At 37.5% G+C, this 20287-nt stretch overlaps 1 protein-coding gene across 1 annotated transcript in view; it reads left to right on the top strand.

Annotated features, from left to right (window-relative positions):
• The window catches only part of THSD7B (thrombospondin type 1 domain containing 7B), an 808101-nt gene that overhangs the window by 619262 nt on the left and 168552 nt on the right, over positions 1 to 20287 (top strand). Inside the window, exon 15 of the mRNA XM_058548890.1 lies at positions 2784 to 2962. Within this exon, the coding sequence (XP_058404873.1) occupies positions 2784 to 2962 (179 nt within the window). The remainder of the gene's footprint in view (positions 1 to 2783; positions 2963 to 20287) is intronic.

The raw sequence follows: 20287 nt of genomic DNA on the forward strand, positions 1-20287 counted from the left end.
ATAGTAATATTAATCTAAGAGAAATATAACATAAAATATATATATAAAATACATACATGCATACATAATGAGAGAGAAAATGCAACAAGGAAACAAGGTCCTGAAAGAGCTTGGAGAGAGATCAAGTGCTGAAAGTGTGCCTAATATAGGAAATGGATGCCTTTTCCATTGTACTATGAAGAAAGAGGAACAAAAATGGGAATGCATACAGATATATTTATAGGAAATTGAATAAGTTCTTATTCATTTCTTTGTATTTTTTTTCTGGGAAACATCTTAAAAGGTCTTTCTGGGTGTGGTCTTAAAAGTTTGAAGACAGGTAGAGAAGGTTTGGGAAGGCTGTAATGTGGAATGGTTGTGAGAAGAAAACTCAGATGAATCCCCAGGCAGTGTGAGAACTTGGTTGAAGACAGAGACTACACATGGAAGTGTCCCCGTGTGGTATTAGCATTTTCTTCATCTCTGCTTGGTAGTCCAGTGTTAAGAATAGAGTAGAAAACAGTTGGACTAGTGTAGGTCTGATGTTTTGCCAGACTGGCATGACAGAAGAACGATGGGGCTGGGTGGTCAACTATATTGGCAAGGAAATGATTGAAGTAATGAACCAGGAGGGCTGAACTGGTTAGAGAAAGAGCAGAGTTTTTGCATGAGGAAAAGCATGAATATTATGGGAGAAGTGGGAGTAATCTATGTAGACAGATTTCAAGATATATGAGAGGGAAGGGCAGGGAGAAAACAAGTTAGGGAGGTGGTTCTCAGCCTTGACTGAACATTAGAATCCCCTGGGGATCTTTGAAAACTACTGATGCCTAGCTCTCGTCCTCTGAGACTCTGGTCAAATTGGTCTGCAAATTTTCCTGGGCAATGGGAATATATTTTACAACCAAGGTTGAAAATCCTTATTTAGAACCTCCTGTAAAGAATCTTATAGTTTTTTCAAGGTGGTTGGTGCTTTATTTTTAAGGCAGTGGAGAATCGGCAAAGGTTTTAAAAGGAGGAGGAGTAGCGTAAGTCATTATGTATTTTAGAAAAGTAACTTTTTCCTCAGAGTGACTGACCCGTACCAAAAGAGAATGATTAGGAAAAAAGGAGACTAGTGGAGAAAATATTGCAGTATTCTGGGCCAGAAACAGTAAGATCTTGAACAAGGGACTGACAGAGGAATTGTAGATTAGGGGACGTATTTTTGATATTTCAACATAGGAACTTATAACACTTATTAATATATGTGTAAAATGATGTAGGAAGGTCTAAGACAACTGTGAGATTTTTATTTTGGGTAATCTGTTAATTTTCAACTGCTGCATAACAAATTAGCACCAATTTAGCAGCTCAAAATATTTATTATCTCACAGTTTCCATGAGTCAGGAGTATAGGCCTGGCTTCTCTAGATTCTCTGCTTAAGAATCTCAGCAGGCTATAATCAAGGTGTGGGCCAAGGCTGAGGTCTCAGCAGAGGCTTGACCGGGGAAAGCTCCTCTTCCAAGCTCCCTTGGAATTGTTGGCAGAATTCATCCCTATGCACCTATAGGGCAGAGGCCCCTGTTTTCTTGCTAGCTGATGGCCAGGGGTTGCCCTCAGCTCCTAGAGACTGCTCACAGTCTCCTGCTAGGTGGCCACCCCATAGGCCTTTCATAGCATAGCTGTTTGCTTCTTTGAGGCCAGCAGGAGAATCTCTTTCTCCACAAAAATGGCCTAGTCACTCTTTTAAGGGTTTTCACCTGATAAAGTCAGCCCTACCCAGGATAAACTCCCTTTGATTAACTCAAAATAAACTGATTTTGTATGTTAATTATACCTGTGAGTTCTCTTCCCCTTTGCCACATACCATCACCAGGGAGTGACAGCCTATCATCTTTACAGATCCTGCCCAAACACAAGGGAAAGAGATTATACAGGCATGTACACTAAGGTACATGAATCGGATATGTTACAGTTAATTAAGATGAGGAATACATGAGAATAAGAATATTTTGGAAGGAAACTGATGGCCTCAGTTTTAGGCATGTTGAATTTGGGGGGTAGTTGAGCATCCAATTACAGTGGATCAGTAGGTGGTATAGAACTCAGTAGAGAGATCAGAATTGGAAATATATATTTGGTAGTGATCAGTAGAGGTGATGGTTGGATAAGGAGATCATCCAGAGAAAAATTGTAGCAAGAAGTAGGCTGAGGACAGGAGCAAGACCAAGTAAAGCTAGAGCATCTGCATTTCAACCCGTATTTCTTGATTCCAGTCCAATATCTCATTATACAACCTTTCACTATTCCCCTACTTTCTTCTTGCAGTAATATCCTGCTCTTCCTAACTAGTGGTCTGCTTTCTATCTTCCTCCCACCATCAAATCACACTACCTAGAAGTGGGAATCAAGATCTTTCCTAGTGAAAGCCTTGCAGATGAAAGCCACTAAGAAAGATCGACTCTGTTATGCTCCCTGTTCCCAGATGAATTATAGGATGCAGGGTCCAGTGAGGGGAGATAGTACCAACATTAGCCCTGAACTGCTTCATTTCTTCTTATCAGAAAGCAGGACTCACTGTACTTTTCCTTGCTCCTTCCATCCCAGAATTGCCTATGAAGTAAACAGAGGGCACAAATTTGGAATGCAGATGGAATCATACATATCTATCTCTTAAACGTCTATTTGAGCAGAAAATGATTGAAGCCACTGCAGCGACACTGTTGAGCAATCTGAGCTGTGCTAATGGAAACAGAAAGTAAATTTGATCAGTACATTTTGACCAGACTTTCCTCCCTTGTCTTAAATCTTTTTCTTTCAGGTTATATTCAAGAAGAATGTGTTATCCCCTGCCCATTTGATTGCAAGTTAAGCGATTGGTCTATTTGGGGGTCTTGCAGTTCCTCTTGTGGGATTGGAGTGAGAATTCGATCCAAATGGCTAAAAGAAAAACCTTACAATGGAGGTCGCCCATGTCCCAAATTGGATCTCAAGAATCAGGTAAAGTGCACGAAGCAAGAAATAAAAAGCTGGAAAATTATCTCTTTTATTATTTTTTATTGAAATTGAAGTCATTATCTTGTTATAAGTAGCTTATAAAAAGTTATCACAAATTCAGAAGAGGGGTTAAGAGGGCAGAAATTAATATAATAGAATTAGTAATAGAAGCCTTGCCCACTCCTAGGAAATGCCGAGACCAATTTGGTATTATTAACAGTAATAATGTTTATAAAAATTAAATCTAATTCATTTTCAAATGATCTTGAAGTGTAATTTGATTAATCATGATATTATAAAGGTGATGTGTGTGTGTGTATATACACCTAACTCTTCATCCTAATTTTCTTTGTTCTGAATCTGGCCAATCTTCCCACAGCTCTTCAAGTGTCTTCTGAGCTCTACCTGTTTCCCCAAAAGTCAAAGCTGTTTTCATAAATGGAACCTTGAATGATCCCCTTCTGTATAGATGTCTAATAAAATTGCCATCCTAAGCACTCTTAATTATATTTGAATATTCTTAATTAATTTGAATAGTGTGTCTAGTACTACTAGTAGTGTGTCTAGTACTAGTACTATATTGTTTGTCAATTCAAGACCAGTATCTCTAGCTATTTTTTCCTAAGTTTTAAAAGACACATAACCACTGAAAATGAAAAATTGTCATTCCAGCCAAAAATATTTAGGTTCTAAGACAGGGCAGAGTATTATGCTAGTCTTGTTTTTTAAGGTTATGTTGTAAAATAATGACCATAGTTTCTTCCCTCAAAGATGCAAAGCTATTGGGGAAAACAAGGCAGAGGATCATAAGATCGACATAAAAGTTGCAAAATAACTCCACAAGTACAGTAGTTTAGTGAAGGGAAGAGTGAGATATGATTAACGAAAACAAGAGGGAAATAATTAGAGCAGAGAGAGTCAGAGGAGATAAGCCTTACTTTAGCACAAAGAAAGGAATAATACAGGCGTATGGTCAAGAGGAAGACTTTCAAGTGAACACTTTGCTGGAAACGATTTGACCCTCCCTAGGGGATTTTTCAGGCCTTTAAGATGGAAAATAACTACTAGGCATCTATGGTTATAAATAATGTATAATAATTCTTATATCTTCCTCAAAACCATCAATGAGCGCTAAGCCTTTATAACACTCGTGTTAAACACTAATTTTAATATGCTAATTTTATGAACTAGGAAATTATCAAGGGAATAAAAGGACTTCATTTGAGCAAAGACTCTAAGACAATATTCTCAGTGTGCGAAGGCAAATGTATACAGAAACATATCTATCAAATTTGAGAGTTTGAATAGGACAGAGGTACTCGTACGCCCATTGTGACTTAAAGGAAACTTGTTCTAAACACTTAATTAACATATAAAACTTGTAATCTTAAGAAGCAGTACAAGCTAAAAACTAAGTCAAAGTTCAAGAATAATTTAGCTAAATTCCATAAGTGAAAATTAAATGAGCGTGGGCCTGTCTGCAGGAGGTGTTTCTTCCTTAAGTTCAAAGGAAGGGAATTGTAGCATTCCAAAGACATTTGTTTGTTGTGATGCTCAGAAATGAATCCTGGGATTTAATGATCAGAAATAAAATTTAGTATGGCATATGTTCTGATATAAAGAGGTTTCAGATATCTAGCATATATGTGGTTTAATTAAATTTGAATCAACAAACTTCACTGTAATCCGTACTTTATATTTTAGGGTAAGTTAGCTGATCAGGGCAATAAATAGTAAGCCCTCCCTCTCACTTGTAAGTCTGTGAATGGCAAGGTAAATACTATTGTGAAAAATCCTAAATTTAAAAGAAATTCTCCTCAGAGCAATTCCTTTTCTAAAGCAAGCACATGTTTACCTGTAAGTATATTTGTGGAAAGCAATCTGTGGTGACTTCATTATATATTTGCTCTCATATAGAATTCCCTTTCTGTGTGTGTGATGTTATATGTAGAAATTTGTTTGAAGTTATCCATATTTTCTTAATTCATCTCAAAATAAATTGGGTTGTCAGGAATTTTCGTTATTTAGGAAATATTTCCCAGCTTCTATTATTTATGGCAATTCTTCTTTAGAAGAGACCGCTATTTGTTTCTCTAAGCTGGAAATATGATCTAGTTAGAGGTACACCCACTGAGGCTCTTTTGTAAAGTTCAATTTTACTACTGGCCTTAGGTTATTTGTCTCCTTTTGAATTGGTTTTTAGGTTTAGATTTATTTTCCTATTTTTGGAACCAGATTAATACCCTATCATCCATTCACCCATAAGTAAGAGCTTAAAAAAATATATAACCAAATTATAACAGTAAGAGAGGCACATATCTTTAGTACCTGTGCATGAGGAAAATTCGGTATATGTCAGGCTGAGCCTAACATGCTGTTCATTAAAAAAATATTGAACTTCCTGTGTGTCTGTATATGTTATGCATTTGTCTATGTAAATGTTAGTATACCTGCACGTGCTTCTTCATTCTCCTTCTTTTCTCTTTAGAGCACAAGGTCTTTTTGAGGGCAAGGGCTGTCTTTCTACTATTGTGACTCATTCCAGCCCCTAGTACACTATCTTGTGGATTGTCAAATTATATTCATTGGATGCTTTATTTGAAAAGAAGCCTTCTCTCTGGATGAGTGGGTGGCTAGTTCCACAGAGAGAAAAAATGTATTAGAACTTTGGTCTCTTATGCTGTGATTTGTCATTCAAATTCTCAAAAACATGAGCTCTTCTAGAAGAAAGAAATAAGAACCTCCAAATTATCATTGCCCAAAGAGTCTTTCAAGATTTGCCTGAAAAATCCCAGGTGTTTGGATCTCCATTGAAATCTAACTCAGTGATATAAATGGAAAGGTTGGTATTATGTACGCAAGCTCATAAACTGTTCTGAATCTGTTAGTGGGATCAATATTTATAATCTCTCATAAAAAGCCTCCCTTTTAATCCAAAATCTATCAACATATGATAGCTCTTTCTCTAGAAGTGCCAAAGTGACAGCAATACTTGAGTAGCTTTCTGCCAGGAATATTTGTGATGCTAAATAGCTGGAGTATGCAGTTTACCCAAAGCTTTTATCTGGGTGGAAAGCTTCTTCTAAATAGTTTATTGGATTATCAGGTCAGGTGGCTGATGCCCTTGACTCTGCTGTGCATACTAAAATACATAATGTATTTTAATTTTCTAGTCTATAATGTGTTGAGTGGATTTAAGTGCACTTATACTGTAGATTTTTTCTTTTGAAATTCTGCTTAATAGAAGATTAAATATGAGGGCATTAAAGCTCCATTGGTCTTGAATTTTCCTTTATGAGTTACGCAATTGAAGACAAAGGAGTTCCAGGAAATTATATTTTGTTTATAGGTTACAAATCTGTGTGTTCACCGTGTGTCTGAATAAAAATCTTACACTGAGATTCATTACCTATACTTTTTAAAATGCGTGCTATTTAAATATATTTTCGAAAGAGCTTTGATTATGTTTGCAACTGAATGAGAGGATATAAATTAAATAAGTGTGTTTCCTAGAAACAATTGCTGTTTTAAAGATGTGTTTTCTACCTAAAGAGAAGTGGTCTAAATTTGGAAATGATGAGTATAGTGCATCTTATTTTTCATAGCAGAATATAATGTCTTACAGAATACTTTCTTTCCAAAGATATATACAGATATATTTTAGCATGAACATTTCTTCCTTAGAAAAAGGCTTTTGGAAGAGAAAAATTTTCTATGGAGAAATAGCTTATGTTCATTTTAATATTGCTTCATTAATTATTAGCATCATGTTAGGATGTGGAAATAGGATAACTGTCATTCTATCTGAATGTTTGTTTACACAGAAAAATATGGCTACACTTAAGGTTTAATTTGATTTAACCAATTTTGGCCTCTTGCTTCTTTTTAACCAGCCCAACTGCCACTCATCCTAGCCTAGTCCTGATCATTCCTGGCAGAGTCCTGCTCACTTGGGACTTAGTACTTTGGCAGGAGCCCCAGAGTGTAATGAGCAAGAAGGTGTCTCGAGCATTAATATGGAAAGCAGCCCAAGCTTATCCATGATTAAGTACATTCAGATGTTCTTGCATCGGGCAGGTAGGGTGGGGGGAGGGTGGTGTTTGCACCTTTGAAAAGAACTTGCTTTAAGTATGGAACATGGTATGTCATAGAGTAAAGGGATGCAGAGTGATTTATTCCTTAGGGTTATTTGGGAGTATTTAATGGAGGCAAATGCCCCTAAAACATTTCACCTCTCCCCAGCATAGTAGCTATCATCCCACAGCCCAGGTACCCTGCACCCTGTCTCAGAGGCAGCGTGACATGGCTCCTCAGGGCTAGTGTCCTTCCATTTGTACCCTTTATGCCTGTCTGCCAGCCCAAACTCTGTGCTCTCCAGTTGTGACATTGCACTAATTGCACTGAATAGAGCTCAGAGGAGAGGTGATTTTTCTTTTTTGTTCTTGCCCTGTCGCCATCTCCAAGAAAAATTGTTTTTTCTTCTCAAGAGATTCCTCTTCCCGCCACATTTGCGTCCACACGTACCCTACTCTTGATCATTCTAAAGTAATACCCCTCAGGCTTGTTAAAATCTTTTGAAACTTGGATCATTTTTCTTGAGAGCTGCCAGAATCACTCATGAGAAGCAAGTTTCCTATACTTGATGTCCACTCTGTCTTGCATTTTACTGTTTTTTTAATCCTGAGTATTGCTACTCTGGATGTATTCAAACTCACTTTTAGTTGTTATTCAAGATGTTCCTATGTACCTCTAGAATGTTTTTACTAGGTTGGCTTGGCAAATGTCCCTACTGCTGTCTCTAGCAGGATTTTCAGGGTTGGCTGGGGACAGCTATAAAATTGTAAAGCAGAGAAATTTTGTCATATTTTGCCTTTGAAACTCTTTCAATGTGCTCCCTTACCTCTTGTTATCCCTAGCCCCTTAACTCCTGCAATATTATATTAGATAACATCAGCTTCAACAGGAAATTGCATCATCTGTGTTGTGATTTAACCAAGTACTTAAAGTAGAAGTTCTCAAGTTCTTTTCTAGAAAAAATACTGGCAGAACCTACTTTTCATACCTTTCCTGAATCATCCTGTCATTTAAGCTGTAAATACAGAATGGAAACCTCCCTCCTGCCTTGAGTCATTGAAAGACTATGGATCTGACTTTAACCACAAGCATTTGGTCATACTAAACATGCTGGCTAGAAAATTCACCTGTGAACTGATGGGAGTACAGCACCTTCTAAAAATAAATAACTAAATAACTTACTTAAGACCTGTTTAAAAGTAAGATTCTAAATGGCATACTAATTCTCCAGTCCTTTTTTTTAATTGATATATAATTGACATACAACATTGTGTAAGTTTAAGATGTATAATGTATTAATTTGATACATTTATATATTGCAATATGATAACCACCTTAGCATTAGCTAACACATCTCTCACGTCACATAATCCTCATTTCCTTTTTGTGGTAAGAACAGTTAAGATCTGGTCTCTTAGCCGCTTTGAAGTTTATAATACGGTATTGTTGACTATAATCACTATGCTGTGCATTAGATCTCCAGGACTTATTTATCTACTAGTTGCAAGTTTATACCTTTTAGATTTTTCAAGCTTTATCCCAATATTAAATTACCAGAAAGCAAGTTACCTAGATCCTGACTAGATCCTATGATAGATCCCTGAAGGAAAGCATTTGTTGAATCATGATTTATTTTTTCTATCTGACATGAGTCAAGATAAAAATAGTCTCTTTGAGAAGCTTGTCTAAATCTTTTGAAATCCTGAGTTTATTGTTTCATAACCTTTACTGATCATAAGACTAGAAAAATCACCGTGGGTTGGGAGTGGGGGGGGGTTGGTTTAAAAACAGTTTCCCAGGCCCCTGCTCTGGAGACTGTAGTCAGTACAGTTAGAGTGGATCCAGGAATGTGTATTTGTTAACAAAGGTTTGATTTTGCTGTCTGGTTAGGCAAGTTGGTGAACACTGCCAGAATTGAGATTCTTGCCAATGAGGCTACCATTTCTTCTGAGGTCATCTCTGGAAAAGATTTTTTCTGTAGTTGACTTAGCCTGCCCTTTCTAATCTAAACAATGAACACAACTACTCTTTGTTTGCTAATCAAAGCAAACCTGGGAGGACCCTCCCATTTTACAGAAGAGGATGCTAAGGCTTAGAGGGGGTGTAATTACTTCCCCAACTTCACTCACAGATGTATATAAGGAGTTAAGAGTCAATCAGCTCTGAGTTCAAATGCTGCCCTGCCATCTACTAGCTGTGGGAACATGAGACAATTATTTAACCTTTCTGAGTCTCAATTTCATAATCTGTCAAATGGGTATAACAACAACAATTGTCTCGTAAGATTATTGTATTAATTAATATAAGATGAAAATAAACATAAACTTCCTATCTCATTGTTTGACATATATGAATTGCTTATAGTTGATATATGTTGAGTAGGATTATTTTTTCTCAGTCTCTAACACATAATTTCTGTTTCTAATTCAGTTTGCTTTCACCTATACCATATTGCCTTTTAGAACAAAGTTATGCAGATTGCTTTTCTTTTTAGATTTAGCTACTGGAACATTTTGAAATCACATATTTTGGTTGTAATAACTCAGCTTAGATGCGTAGTAAAAGCTACTGTCACTTGCTTCCTATATGGGAAGTCTGTTTTATTTTATTCCTAAATATCTTATTCAGCATTGCATTTTTTTTTCTAGTGGCAAAAAAGGAATATAACTTTTTACATATTTGTAACTAATTTCCTATGAATTTGTGCTTCTTTGGATCTTTATTTATATAAGCATTTTTATTAAGGAGTGTAGCAGGAAGATACACAAATCATTATGGGTAGAGCTCTATGAATTTTCACAAAATGAACCTTCCCATTCAGTTACGACCCACGTCAAGCAATAATACGTTATCAACATCTCAGGTGCCCCCTTTGTGCTCCACCTCCTTCACTACCACCTTCCTCTCACCAAATAGAACTACTATTTAGACTTCTAACACTATGAATTGGTTTTATCATTAAAAGCACTTTACATAAATGGATTCTGCACTGTGTACTCTTTTGTGGCTTCCATTTCTTCCTCAGCATTACGTTTGTGAGATTTATCCATATTGTGATGTATAGCAATATTTTGTTCATTTTTATTGCTTTATGTTATGTCCTTGTGTATGTCCCATTATTTTATTGTATATACCATATTTTATCCATTTTTAGTGTTGATGGTTGGACGGTTGTTTCCAGTTTGGGGCTGTTATAAATGACACTGCTATGAATAGTTCTTGTCCACGTCTTTTGGGGCTCATGTGTGTGCACTTCTGTTGGGTACATACCTAAAAGTAGATTTCCTAGGTCATAGGATATGCGTATATTCAACTGCAGTAAATAATTGGCATTTCATTTTAACTTGTAATTTATCACAGATCTTCCTAAATATAGATAGTATATAATTCTAGATAATGACTTGAAATATGACTTGTCTGACACCATGAAAAGAGATGTGAAAGCCATTTGGATGCGTTAAATGTTTATCTCAGCACTTCTCACATCACAGCATATCAGTGACTGCTGTCTACTCCCAAGTCATGTGTCTCTTCCCAAAGAGAACAAGTGTGTGAGCACTATCTTCCTGCTAGCTGTGTTCCCCTCTCTCCTAAACAACCCTCATAACCATCATGTTTCCTCTGCCTCTCGTCTCCTCTCCTCCCTCCACGCTAGTCGTCACACAGCAGCCTCAGTGAACTTTCTAAATCACAAATATGGTCAGACATAAAATCTTTCACAGATCTCTTGTTACCTTCAGGATAAAGTACAAACCACATGATTCAGTTGATAAGACATTTCATGATTTGGCCCCAATCACATTTCTCTGAGCTCAGAGTCGTCTTCAAACTAACAAGGCCCTCTGGCCAGGGAAGCTGCTGACGAGTTAGGAGGAAGGAGCCACTTCTATGTGTCTGTCTCCTCATCAGCCCTTATATAGGGTTTTTCATAAAGAATGAGAATTTCACATTCTCAGGCTGATCATGTAAATCAATTGATTGATGTCTAATATGATGTCTTTTAATAGAAATTGCCTTTCAATCTACAAGTCACCAAACATTCTTTAATGAAATTAGATATTTGGATTTACTCGATTGCCCTTTCTCTGGAAGTTACTCATCAAATTCCCTCTACATTGGATTAAAATCATGGGAGTTGTGGCTTTCTTTCCTGAAGAGAAATCTCTCTCTTAGATAACAACGTAAGGGACACTGTGCTTATTGCCTGTACTGAAAGCAGGTATGGAACCAGTTGCAAAGTCCGCCTCCAAAGAATGTTCCCAAATAGGAGATGGGTTGTCCAAAGCCACAGACAACAATCTTATAGGCAACAATCTTGTCACTCTTAGAACTGAATGTAAATTGAGTATCGATATTAGGAAAGAAGTTTGAATTGAGCTGACTTGCAAGTGCACTATATGTCAGACGGGGGCCAGCAGGGACCATGTGTCATAAATCGAATGGCAATAGAACAGAGTAAAATTGCTGTTGGTTTTCTCTGTTTTTTGGAGCAAGGGAACAAAACTGTATTGAAGTCATTTTTTTGTCCAAAATTTTATATTCATTTAAAAGGACATTTGATACTTGCATAAGGGTATTTTTATATTTTTAAATCTTTGTATTTAAATTCAAAGATTTTTAAATCCTACCTGACTACTTATTTAATATTATATTCTACCTCCCCCCCACCTTCCCTCCTGCCATTTACCCTTCCTTGGTTCTTCTTTTCCTACTAAATGATTTCCTCATTTATTTTTGGTTTTAATATTTGGCTGTCTCTCCACGCCATCCCCAAAATAGATATACTGCCCAGTTCCTGATGAGTGCCTTTAAAGCAGATAACATTGTTGTCTTAGGTTGGGTTCTCCCAGATGCAGAGCCTGAGACAAGATTCAAGTACAAGAATTGTTTATCAAGTGCAGGGAACACTGTTAGGGAAGTGAATAAAAAGTGGTACAGAGAAGGGAATAAACCAATCAGAGGTGTATTATTAAGCCAGGTACCATAGTGGCCACCAAAGCTTAAGCTTGTGGGGAACTCTGGAAGACTGTGCAAAACACATAAACACATAAATCTTGTGTCCAAGATTTATCAGACGTGATGGGCCAGGAAGCTAAGATATTCATAGAGAAATTTCTGAGTCTGTGGTTGAAGGGAATGCTAAGTCTATACAATTTAGGCTAAGCATAGGCAGTCTTCCTCCGTGTTCTGGAGAAAGCTTATAGGCACAGAGATACTGGCAGTTGTAATTTGGCCAGAGCACAGTCAAAGGTTGCTACTGGTATTATCCCTATGTGATTTAAAGTACCTAGAGGCATTTTAATTGCTCAGTTGATATTTTTTACCAGGGATAGCGTGTTGTCTGTGCTAAGCATGTCATAACAGGAAGTCCACTTTTTTCCAATAAAAAATATACTTTACTATAGCCCAGTGGTCAGTTGGATGTGTATTTTGAATCGTTTGCATTTGGGGTAAAGTAGATTTATAATCATCTGGCTGGGGAATCTCATCTGGTCTTCCCTGAAACTGATTCCATGCCGTTTGTGGGTGCTGGACCAAGGCAATGTAAAAGAGTAAACCTGAGTACAGAGACCAAGCTACACTCCGATTCATGAGATAGAAATAAGATCATTCAAAGGGCTTCAGAACAACCCTACATGTATCCTCCTTTTTTCCTTTAGGAGCTGTGCAACATATTGTATCCTTTTCTCTATGACTGCTACCTGATACAGTTTTGCTTGCCTGGAAGTAGGTGTAAGCAGGAGGCAGAGTAAGGTGGGACTGGCATGTGAGACTTGTAGGTGGCATTCTCCAGGCGTGAAAAAAGAGTATCTGACTGAACATAACTGAGACATTCCAGGACAATCATATACTAGAATAATAGACAGTTCAAGTTAGGAAGAAACCTAAAAGTATCTAATCTGCTAGTTGTCAATCATGGCTGCACATTAGATTACTCAAGCAGCCCTATATTGCTGCTCCCCCACCCAAACCAATTAAATCACAATTTATGCTGGTAGGATCCAACTGTCTATGTTTTTAAAAATCCCCAGGTGATTCTAATGTGCATCCAGGGCTGAGAACTGCTGTCTAATGCAACCCCATCATCTTGTAAATGAGATAACTGGGGCTTAAGCAGGTGACTTGACACCTAATTATTGACTAGAACAGGGGCCCTGTCTCTCAGTCCATTGTTGTTCCTTCCTTCTTTGAACACTTCTTCCATCCAAATGAACCTGAGTGCAGTAAGAAACATTGGTGACACGCATGTGCACTACATGTTTATTATTCTCTTAGGAAAACAAGTAAGGGGCACTCTGCCCTCATCCTGCAACAGTCCCTTCTGACAGTGACTCTCCCTGCACCACTAAAGGCAAATGGTCTTTACCATGAGCAAGTGACCTCTTTTGGGAGATGATTTAACTGAGCATGTGGCCTCCAACAACTGCCTCTTCCTCAGGCATGAGGGGACTTACCTGGTGGCTGTGCAAATGCCCCTGAATATGGATAAAAACAAAATATAAGGTATCTTATGGCCGCATGGTTTGGGGTGGTATGATATGGTGCTAAATGTGTTTTACTTTGCATCATTCAACAAATATTATGTTTGTATCCTCATGCTGGGGACATTGGGAGGAGACATATAGAAATGTAATGTAGCAGGTAAAAGGATGTAGTGTATGACATGGGGAGGAACTTCTTAGCAACAGTAATTTATTAGTGAGCCCTGGTAGCTTTCAAAAAGAGAAGAGATAATAAAATTGAATTTTAAGGTATAGTCGTCCCTTGGTATCCATGGGGGACTGGTTCCAGGATTCTCTACAGATACCAAAATCTGTGGAAGCTCAAGTTCCTTATATAAAATGACATAGTACAGTAAATACATACGGTTGGCCCTCCATATCCGTGAATTTCCTATGAAACCTGCAGATAGAGAGGGCCAACTCCAATTGTAAACGTTTTGGAAGGCAACTTTAATTCAGTGCACCTGTGCCATTCATTCATTCTTTCATTCATTCAGCAAACACTGAGAATGAATGATGTGCTAGGAGGAGATATTGATGAAGCTCATTTCAACTCCACTTCTCAAGGAGTTTCCACTGGGAACTTGCATTCCTGGAAACTTGAGTGAGTGGTTGGATAGGTTGAAAGTATACATGATAACGCTTCTAGAAATAATGCTCCTGGCATCAGAACTGCTTTACCTTCTTCAAACATACATGAAACCAGTCTGGCCTCAACAGCAAAATTGCCTTTTCTCCCCTGTATTAGGATAATTTGCAACTAACAGAACCCTCAACCCAAATTGGCTGAAAAAATAAGGAAATACATTACCTCATTTAACAAGAAATCCAGTGGTAATGCAAGCTCCAGGTTTGGTTGGTTCTGTGGCTCAGCAATGTCACTGAGGACATAGTTTCTTTGAGTAGCTCTGCTGTGTCATCTTCGGCATGGGATTCATCCTCAGTTTATTAGCAAGATAACTGCCATCGGTAGTTTCAGACATAGCCTCTTGATGCAGCAATGATCAGAAGAATAACAACGTCCCTCTTTGGGGAATCTTAGGAGCAATAACATTTCTTTAGAGCCTCCCTAGCTCCTCTAGAAGACTTCACCTCACACCTCATTGGCTGAAGTTGGATTTTGTGTCCATTCCTCAAATAATCACTGGGAGGAGTCATGGGATGAACTCGATGAGCTCAAACAAGTACTTTTCAACCATTTAAACTTCATAACACGTATAGAATTCTCTGTAATATCCATCTGACAAACTGCGATACGTCTTCAAGTCTGCTTGTGGCAGGAGTGAATGGTCTGACACCCTAGGCTTTGTGAGATGGTGACATCAGTGTCTCAGGCACACCTGAAATTCACTTATGAGACATTGGTGTGGTAGGGCAGTGCTTCTCAGACTTTAATGTGCATATGAATGACATGGCAGATCCTGCTAAAATGCAGATTCTGACTAAGTTTGGGGGAAAGGGGATAGAGATTGCAATCCTATCAGGCTCCTAGATGGTGGCAAAGCTGCTGGTCTGCAGATTACACCCTGAGATGCTAATGCATACCAGTTTGTCAGCTCTTTCCTAGACTAATCACCTGGGGTGGAATACACGTTGAGGAGTGAACCAAAATGTCTACTATATACTCTTAATTTTACTCTTTTTTTGACATTTAATTTGATAAGAATATAATTTTAAGTAACAATTTGAGCCTTACATTGAGATAGAATAATTAAGTAATATTTTTTAATTGAATATCAGAAAGTCTTTTTTGTGTTAACATAAATTTCCCTATGAGGATATGAATTGCTTTGACTGGGGCTCTTCGATGACACGCCTTTATTTTGGCAAGGGCATCATTCCGTTTTGCAATCTTTTAGTGCCTCACTCCATATGATAAATAAGCAGACCTCAAATCAGATCAGCAATACATTCATACACCACATGTCTCTCCTTCTGTTTTCTCTGCCCTGTGTAGCCCATGCAACCGTTTTTCAGGTTATTCACCAATACCTGAAAGGCATGCTGGAATAATGCACATATTGGTGAGGGCTCATAACCACACTAATGAAGGAAGCCAAGTATAATATCTCCTTTGGATTCCTCCAGAATGTTTCTATCCAAATTAAACCTTCTGTAGACTATTCAATGTTGTGACACTATTTAGTAATGCGAGTAACAATAGCAGATGGCAGGAATAAGTAGAGCTGAATATCATGTTGCATGAAAGTGAAATAAGAGCTCATACTATGAAAAAGAAATCTCAGTGAAAATTGTTCATTTAAGGAGATTTGTATATTTAGATTTAGAAATATTGCTTTAAAAAATTTAAAAAGCCCCTGAGGGATGATACATTCAGAATAGGTGAGGGTGGAATCTTAGAAAATGCAAAGCAATGAGACATCAAACACTTGGAGCTTGGTTTATTACGTACATAGCTGTGTAGTTATTTGCTAATGTTTTTCTGTTTTGCGTGTGTCCTAGTTCATCCTGAGACTTGAGGCTACTAGTGGGTAGGTATCTCGTCTTCAATTGCCATCACAGTTCTTCCAAGGCTGAGCACTCACATCATGTCACTGAAAGTCCATATGCCTTCCTAACAATTGGAAAAAAAAAAAAAAAAAAGAAGAGGAAAAAGAAAAAAATGTTATAGAGGCAAATGGATTTTTTTATGTGTGGATGGAACTTCTGACATGGTGCAAGTGTTACTTTCTTTGATCTGAATAAATTATGAGTCATTGGAGAATAGCCTGAGGGCTATAGACTGAATTTGTGTCCACCTAAAATTTATGTTGAATCCTACTTCCCAAAGTGATGGAGGTGGGACCTTTGGGAGGTGATTAGGTCATGAGGATGGAACCCTCATGAATGGGATTAGTGCCCTTACAAAAGAGACCCAGAGAGGTTCCTAGACCCTTCCTCCAATTGAGGACACACAGAAAATATGGTTATCTATGAACCAGGAAGCAGGCTCTCACCAGACACCAAATCTGCCACCACCTTAATCTTGGACTTCCCAGCCCCTAGAACTGTGAGAAATAAATCTCTGTTGTTTATAAGCTATCCAGTCTATGGTATTTTTGTTATAGCAGCCTGAATTAAGATAGTTAGCATATATATTTAGATACTTTATGTCCAGGTTCCATGTTTAGCCTTACATTTACTGCCCTTATGGCTTCTTTATGGTGTTTGACTTTATCACTCAGAGCTAGCAACTAAGACAAGCAGAATCAAGCCCTGGGTCTTAGAGTAAGAGGGGAAATTTTGATTCAGTCCTTTTACTGTGTCAGTGTGGTTCATTCTTCTCTTTTTGGTGAAAAAGTTTGCAGCTTTTTGTTGAAAACTGAATTGGTAACTCTATATTTGTCCACTTTTTAAAAAATGGTGATTTTTCTACAAGTAGTGACTGAAGCCATGTCTGTATGAAGCTGAAATATATGAGAAGTTCAATAAAATTCATGGAAAAGAATCCATGAAAACGGAACATTTGGTGACCTGAATATAGTCCTAGGTGGACTCTATTATTTTCTTCCCCTTGGAACTGTAAGCATTAAAATCGAAGTCCTCTATGTCTAGGAAACCAAACCAGAAAGATAGTTGAGTAAAATACTGAATAATTCTGGGGAAACAATTGGTCAGGTTAGCGATTTAATGCTAAATAGGGATAGCAAAGAACTAAGAGAGAAAAACTGAATAGAAACAGCTTTGTAATGTAAAAATGAAATATGAACATCTTGAACTCAATATATGATCCTCTTTGCATGAATTATTGCCTGTCATTTCAAATGCACATTATTCAAAACTACCGAAAAATTTGTTCTGGCTTATTACTTAATTAAAAGTAAGCTATGAACATTTCAATCTTTATATATCATTTGCAAGTCATGAATTTCCCATAATTCTGTTGGCCTTAATCATCAAAAAAAGTAGTACTATGCTTAAATACAATTGCTATGCATCTTTTCTACTCTCTAGCAGATGTTACCAAAGAAACTATCACAGCTGGTGAAAATTGATATTCAAAAGTATAAAACATGGCAGTGGAAAGATTAATTTTCTGTACCTAATGCCCTTGATTCTTGAAAACTTGAAACTTTCTTCACAGTAAGGCCAGTGGTTTCATTGTCTGGTCGGCCATGGGCAGATGACAACGTTCTGCTCTATTTTACTTTATGATGAACCAAAGAGGAGTGGTTGCTTCTCTAATGAGTTTATAAGAGATGCTTCAATGCTGACACATGAGCTGCATCCCTTGGACTGCTATGAGGAGGAAGTGAAAAGTAGTTTTAACAACTTGCTAAAATTATCACCATTAGAGTGAATGAAGCACTAAAATATATATACCAGATGTTTAAAATGGTTAGATTTTGGAGAAAACATACAATTAATTTACATTTTAGTGCTAAGTACAAATTTTAATTTATTCTGATTAACTACTTTATAGCCTATCTAGAATACCAGCTGAAGGAGTTATGGAAAGGCTGTAAAAGAAGTCATAATCAAGAGATGACCCTGTATTGGCATAGAAGCAGAAGAGTTTCATGCCTGATGCCCATATTGCTCAGAAGGGTTCAAGTTTCACTTGCCCAGAATCTGTTCTTGAATAACAAGCCTTGAATTGATATGGGAAGCAGATTAACTCACTTAATTACAACTTGTGCCAAAGTTTAATTCCTCCACAGACCAGGTAAATTGTTCTAGTCTTCATACTTTATACTTGCTGCTGTCAAGTCACCATGAAAAAGCATAAACAGATTTCTTGTTAAACATTATTATAAAGGGGACTGGCTAGGTGAAAATTGATTGTAGAGCTCCAAAGCTTTCCCATAGAAGAAAAAACATTTAAAAGTACGAATGCTGTTGAGATAACATGCTCAATGGTCTTAATATAATGCCTGCCTTTGTATTCAGCATTCTATAAGTAGTAGCTATAACTATTAATATCATCGTTAATCATGGTGCTGGTGAGGATTCTGGGAGAAGATCTTTGGAAACCCCACCATATTATACACTTTCTTCAAGTCCAGATCTTATAGCCTGGTAGTTCATTGGCCATAGACCTCTGGATTGCATTATTTGGACTGTTCAGTGTTTGCCACCAGGTGTCAATTTTTTGATTAGTTGTCAAAATTTTAAAAATAGGAATTTTTGCATTAAAATTTGGATTCCTAATATCCCTTTAAAAATCAGAATATCTGGCAAATTTCAGGTGAATTTGAGAATGCCTGTCGTCTTTAGACAGAATACACCAGTATAATGGCCATCTTCCTTCTCTCTCCCCTACACCTAGGTCAAGCATCAGTAGACAGGCTCATCCCTTAATATTGGTGAGCAGCGAGGAGAATACAAGTATATGCCCACATTTCACGTTTCAGTAATTCAGTTTTAAATCAAGGCAAAAAAACCTGTTGTATAAAATGTTATATCCTCCTACCTTAACAAATAAACTTTCATAACAGCCTAGATAGCTAAATTCATATGTGGGATTCTCAGAGTTTGGGGGTGGAATGTGGTGCCATAGGGAGAACCATTCTCCAACCTGTGGCTTGTGCTTCTTCTCCAGCCCCTGCTCTGTCCCTGACACCCTAGTCTTCTTGTAGAAGCTCTGTCCACTGCAGACCGACACCCCATGCCCGCTCTTTAGCCCGCTCGTGGGGAGAGGGCTGCAGTCCCACTCCTCAGGAAGACAAATCTTGGGAGGAGGCTCACACAAATCATGGAAGCAGCTCCAACTCACTTCACAGAGAATTCTGGAGTCCAGGGTTAGTGGAATGTGGTCTAATAGAGAAGAAGGCAGAGAGCAGGCTGCCGGTGGACATGTCCCCTTGATGCTCAGGTTCTTCACCCACAGGGAAGAAGTGCAGCTGGAGGAGGGCCAGAGAGGGTTTCTCTGTGCTGGGAGAAAGCCAGATGGCATTACTGTCAGTGGCCATTTATAATGATACTTGTACTATTGCTTTCTTATGGTAGATTTAAGATGAAAGCATTTTTTTTTTTTTTTTTTGGAATTCAAGTCTCTACCAAAAATGATAATGTAAATGATAGAAAACCAATGTAGAGAGTTTCAAGAAAATGGAAAAGACTTAGTTTTTAGATGGGGATTATTTTACTCATTTATGTCACATGCCTAGAATGTGTGGGTGTTTGAGTTTGAGGCCCTTGGTTTAGCCATCTTCCTCCTGCTCGTGTTGCAGTGCCTTGTTTATGGTACATAGTAGCCACTCATGAGTATTAATTGCTTGTCTTAATGCCAGAGTGTGAGATTTGTGGAATACTTATTAAACTATTTCAGTTGAGATGGGAAAGAAATTTGGAAAGTTTCATCCAAAAGCCTTTTAGGAAAGTTCCCTTACTTTGGGAAAGAATCCCAAAATCTTTACACTCTGAAAAATTAATGAGGATCCCAAAGAGCTTTTATTTATATGTGTTATATCTATGTTTACTGTAGTCAAAATTTAAAGTGAGAAATTGGAAAAGGATTTATTAATTTATTTAAAAGTAATTAAAATTAAATCCCTTACATGCTAGCATTAATAGTACTTTTATGAAAAATAACTCTATATTCCAAAACAACCAAAACAAAGTTTTAAAAAAAAAACTATTGGCATTGTTTTACATTTTTGAAAACTCCTTTGATATCTGGCATCATAGAAGATAGCTGAATTCTCATATCTACTTCTGCATTCAGCCTTTGCAATAGGTTGCCCTAGTGAAGTATATGAAGAAATTCCAGCCTCATACAGATATAAGTAGAAAAAGGAGTATTTTAGTA

Source organism: Diceros bicornis, chromosome 10 (genome assembly GCF_020826845.1).
Source record: "Diceros bicornis minor isolate mBicDic1 chromosome 10, mDicBic1.mat.cur, whole genome shotgun sequence".
In the NCBI taxonomy this organism is placed as follows: domain Eukaryota; kingdom Metazoa; phylum Chordata; class Mammalia; order Perissodactyla; family Rhinocerotidae; genus Diceros; species Diceros bicornis.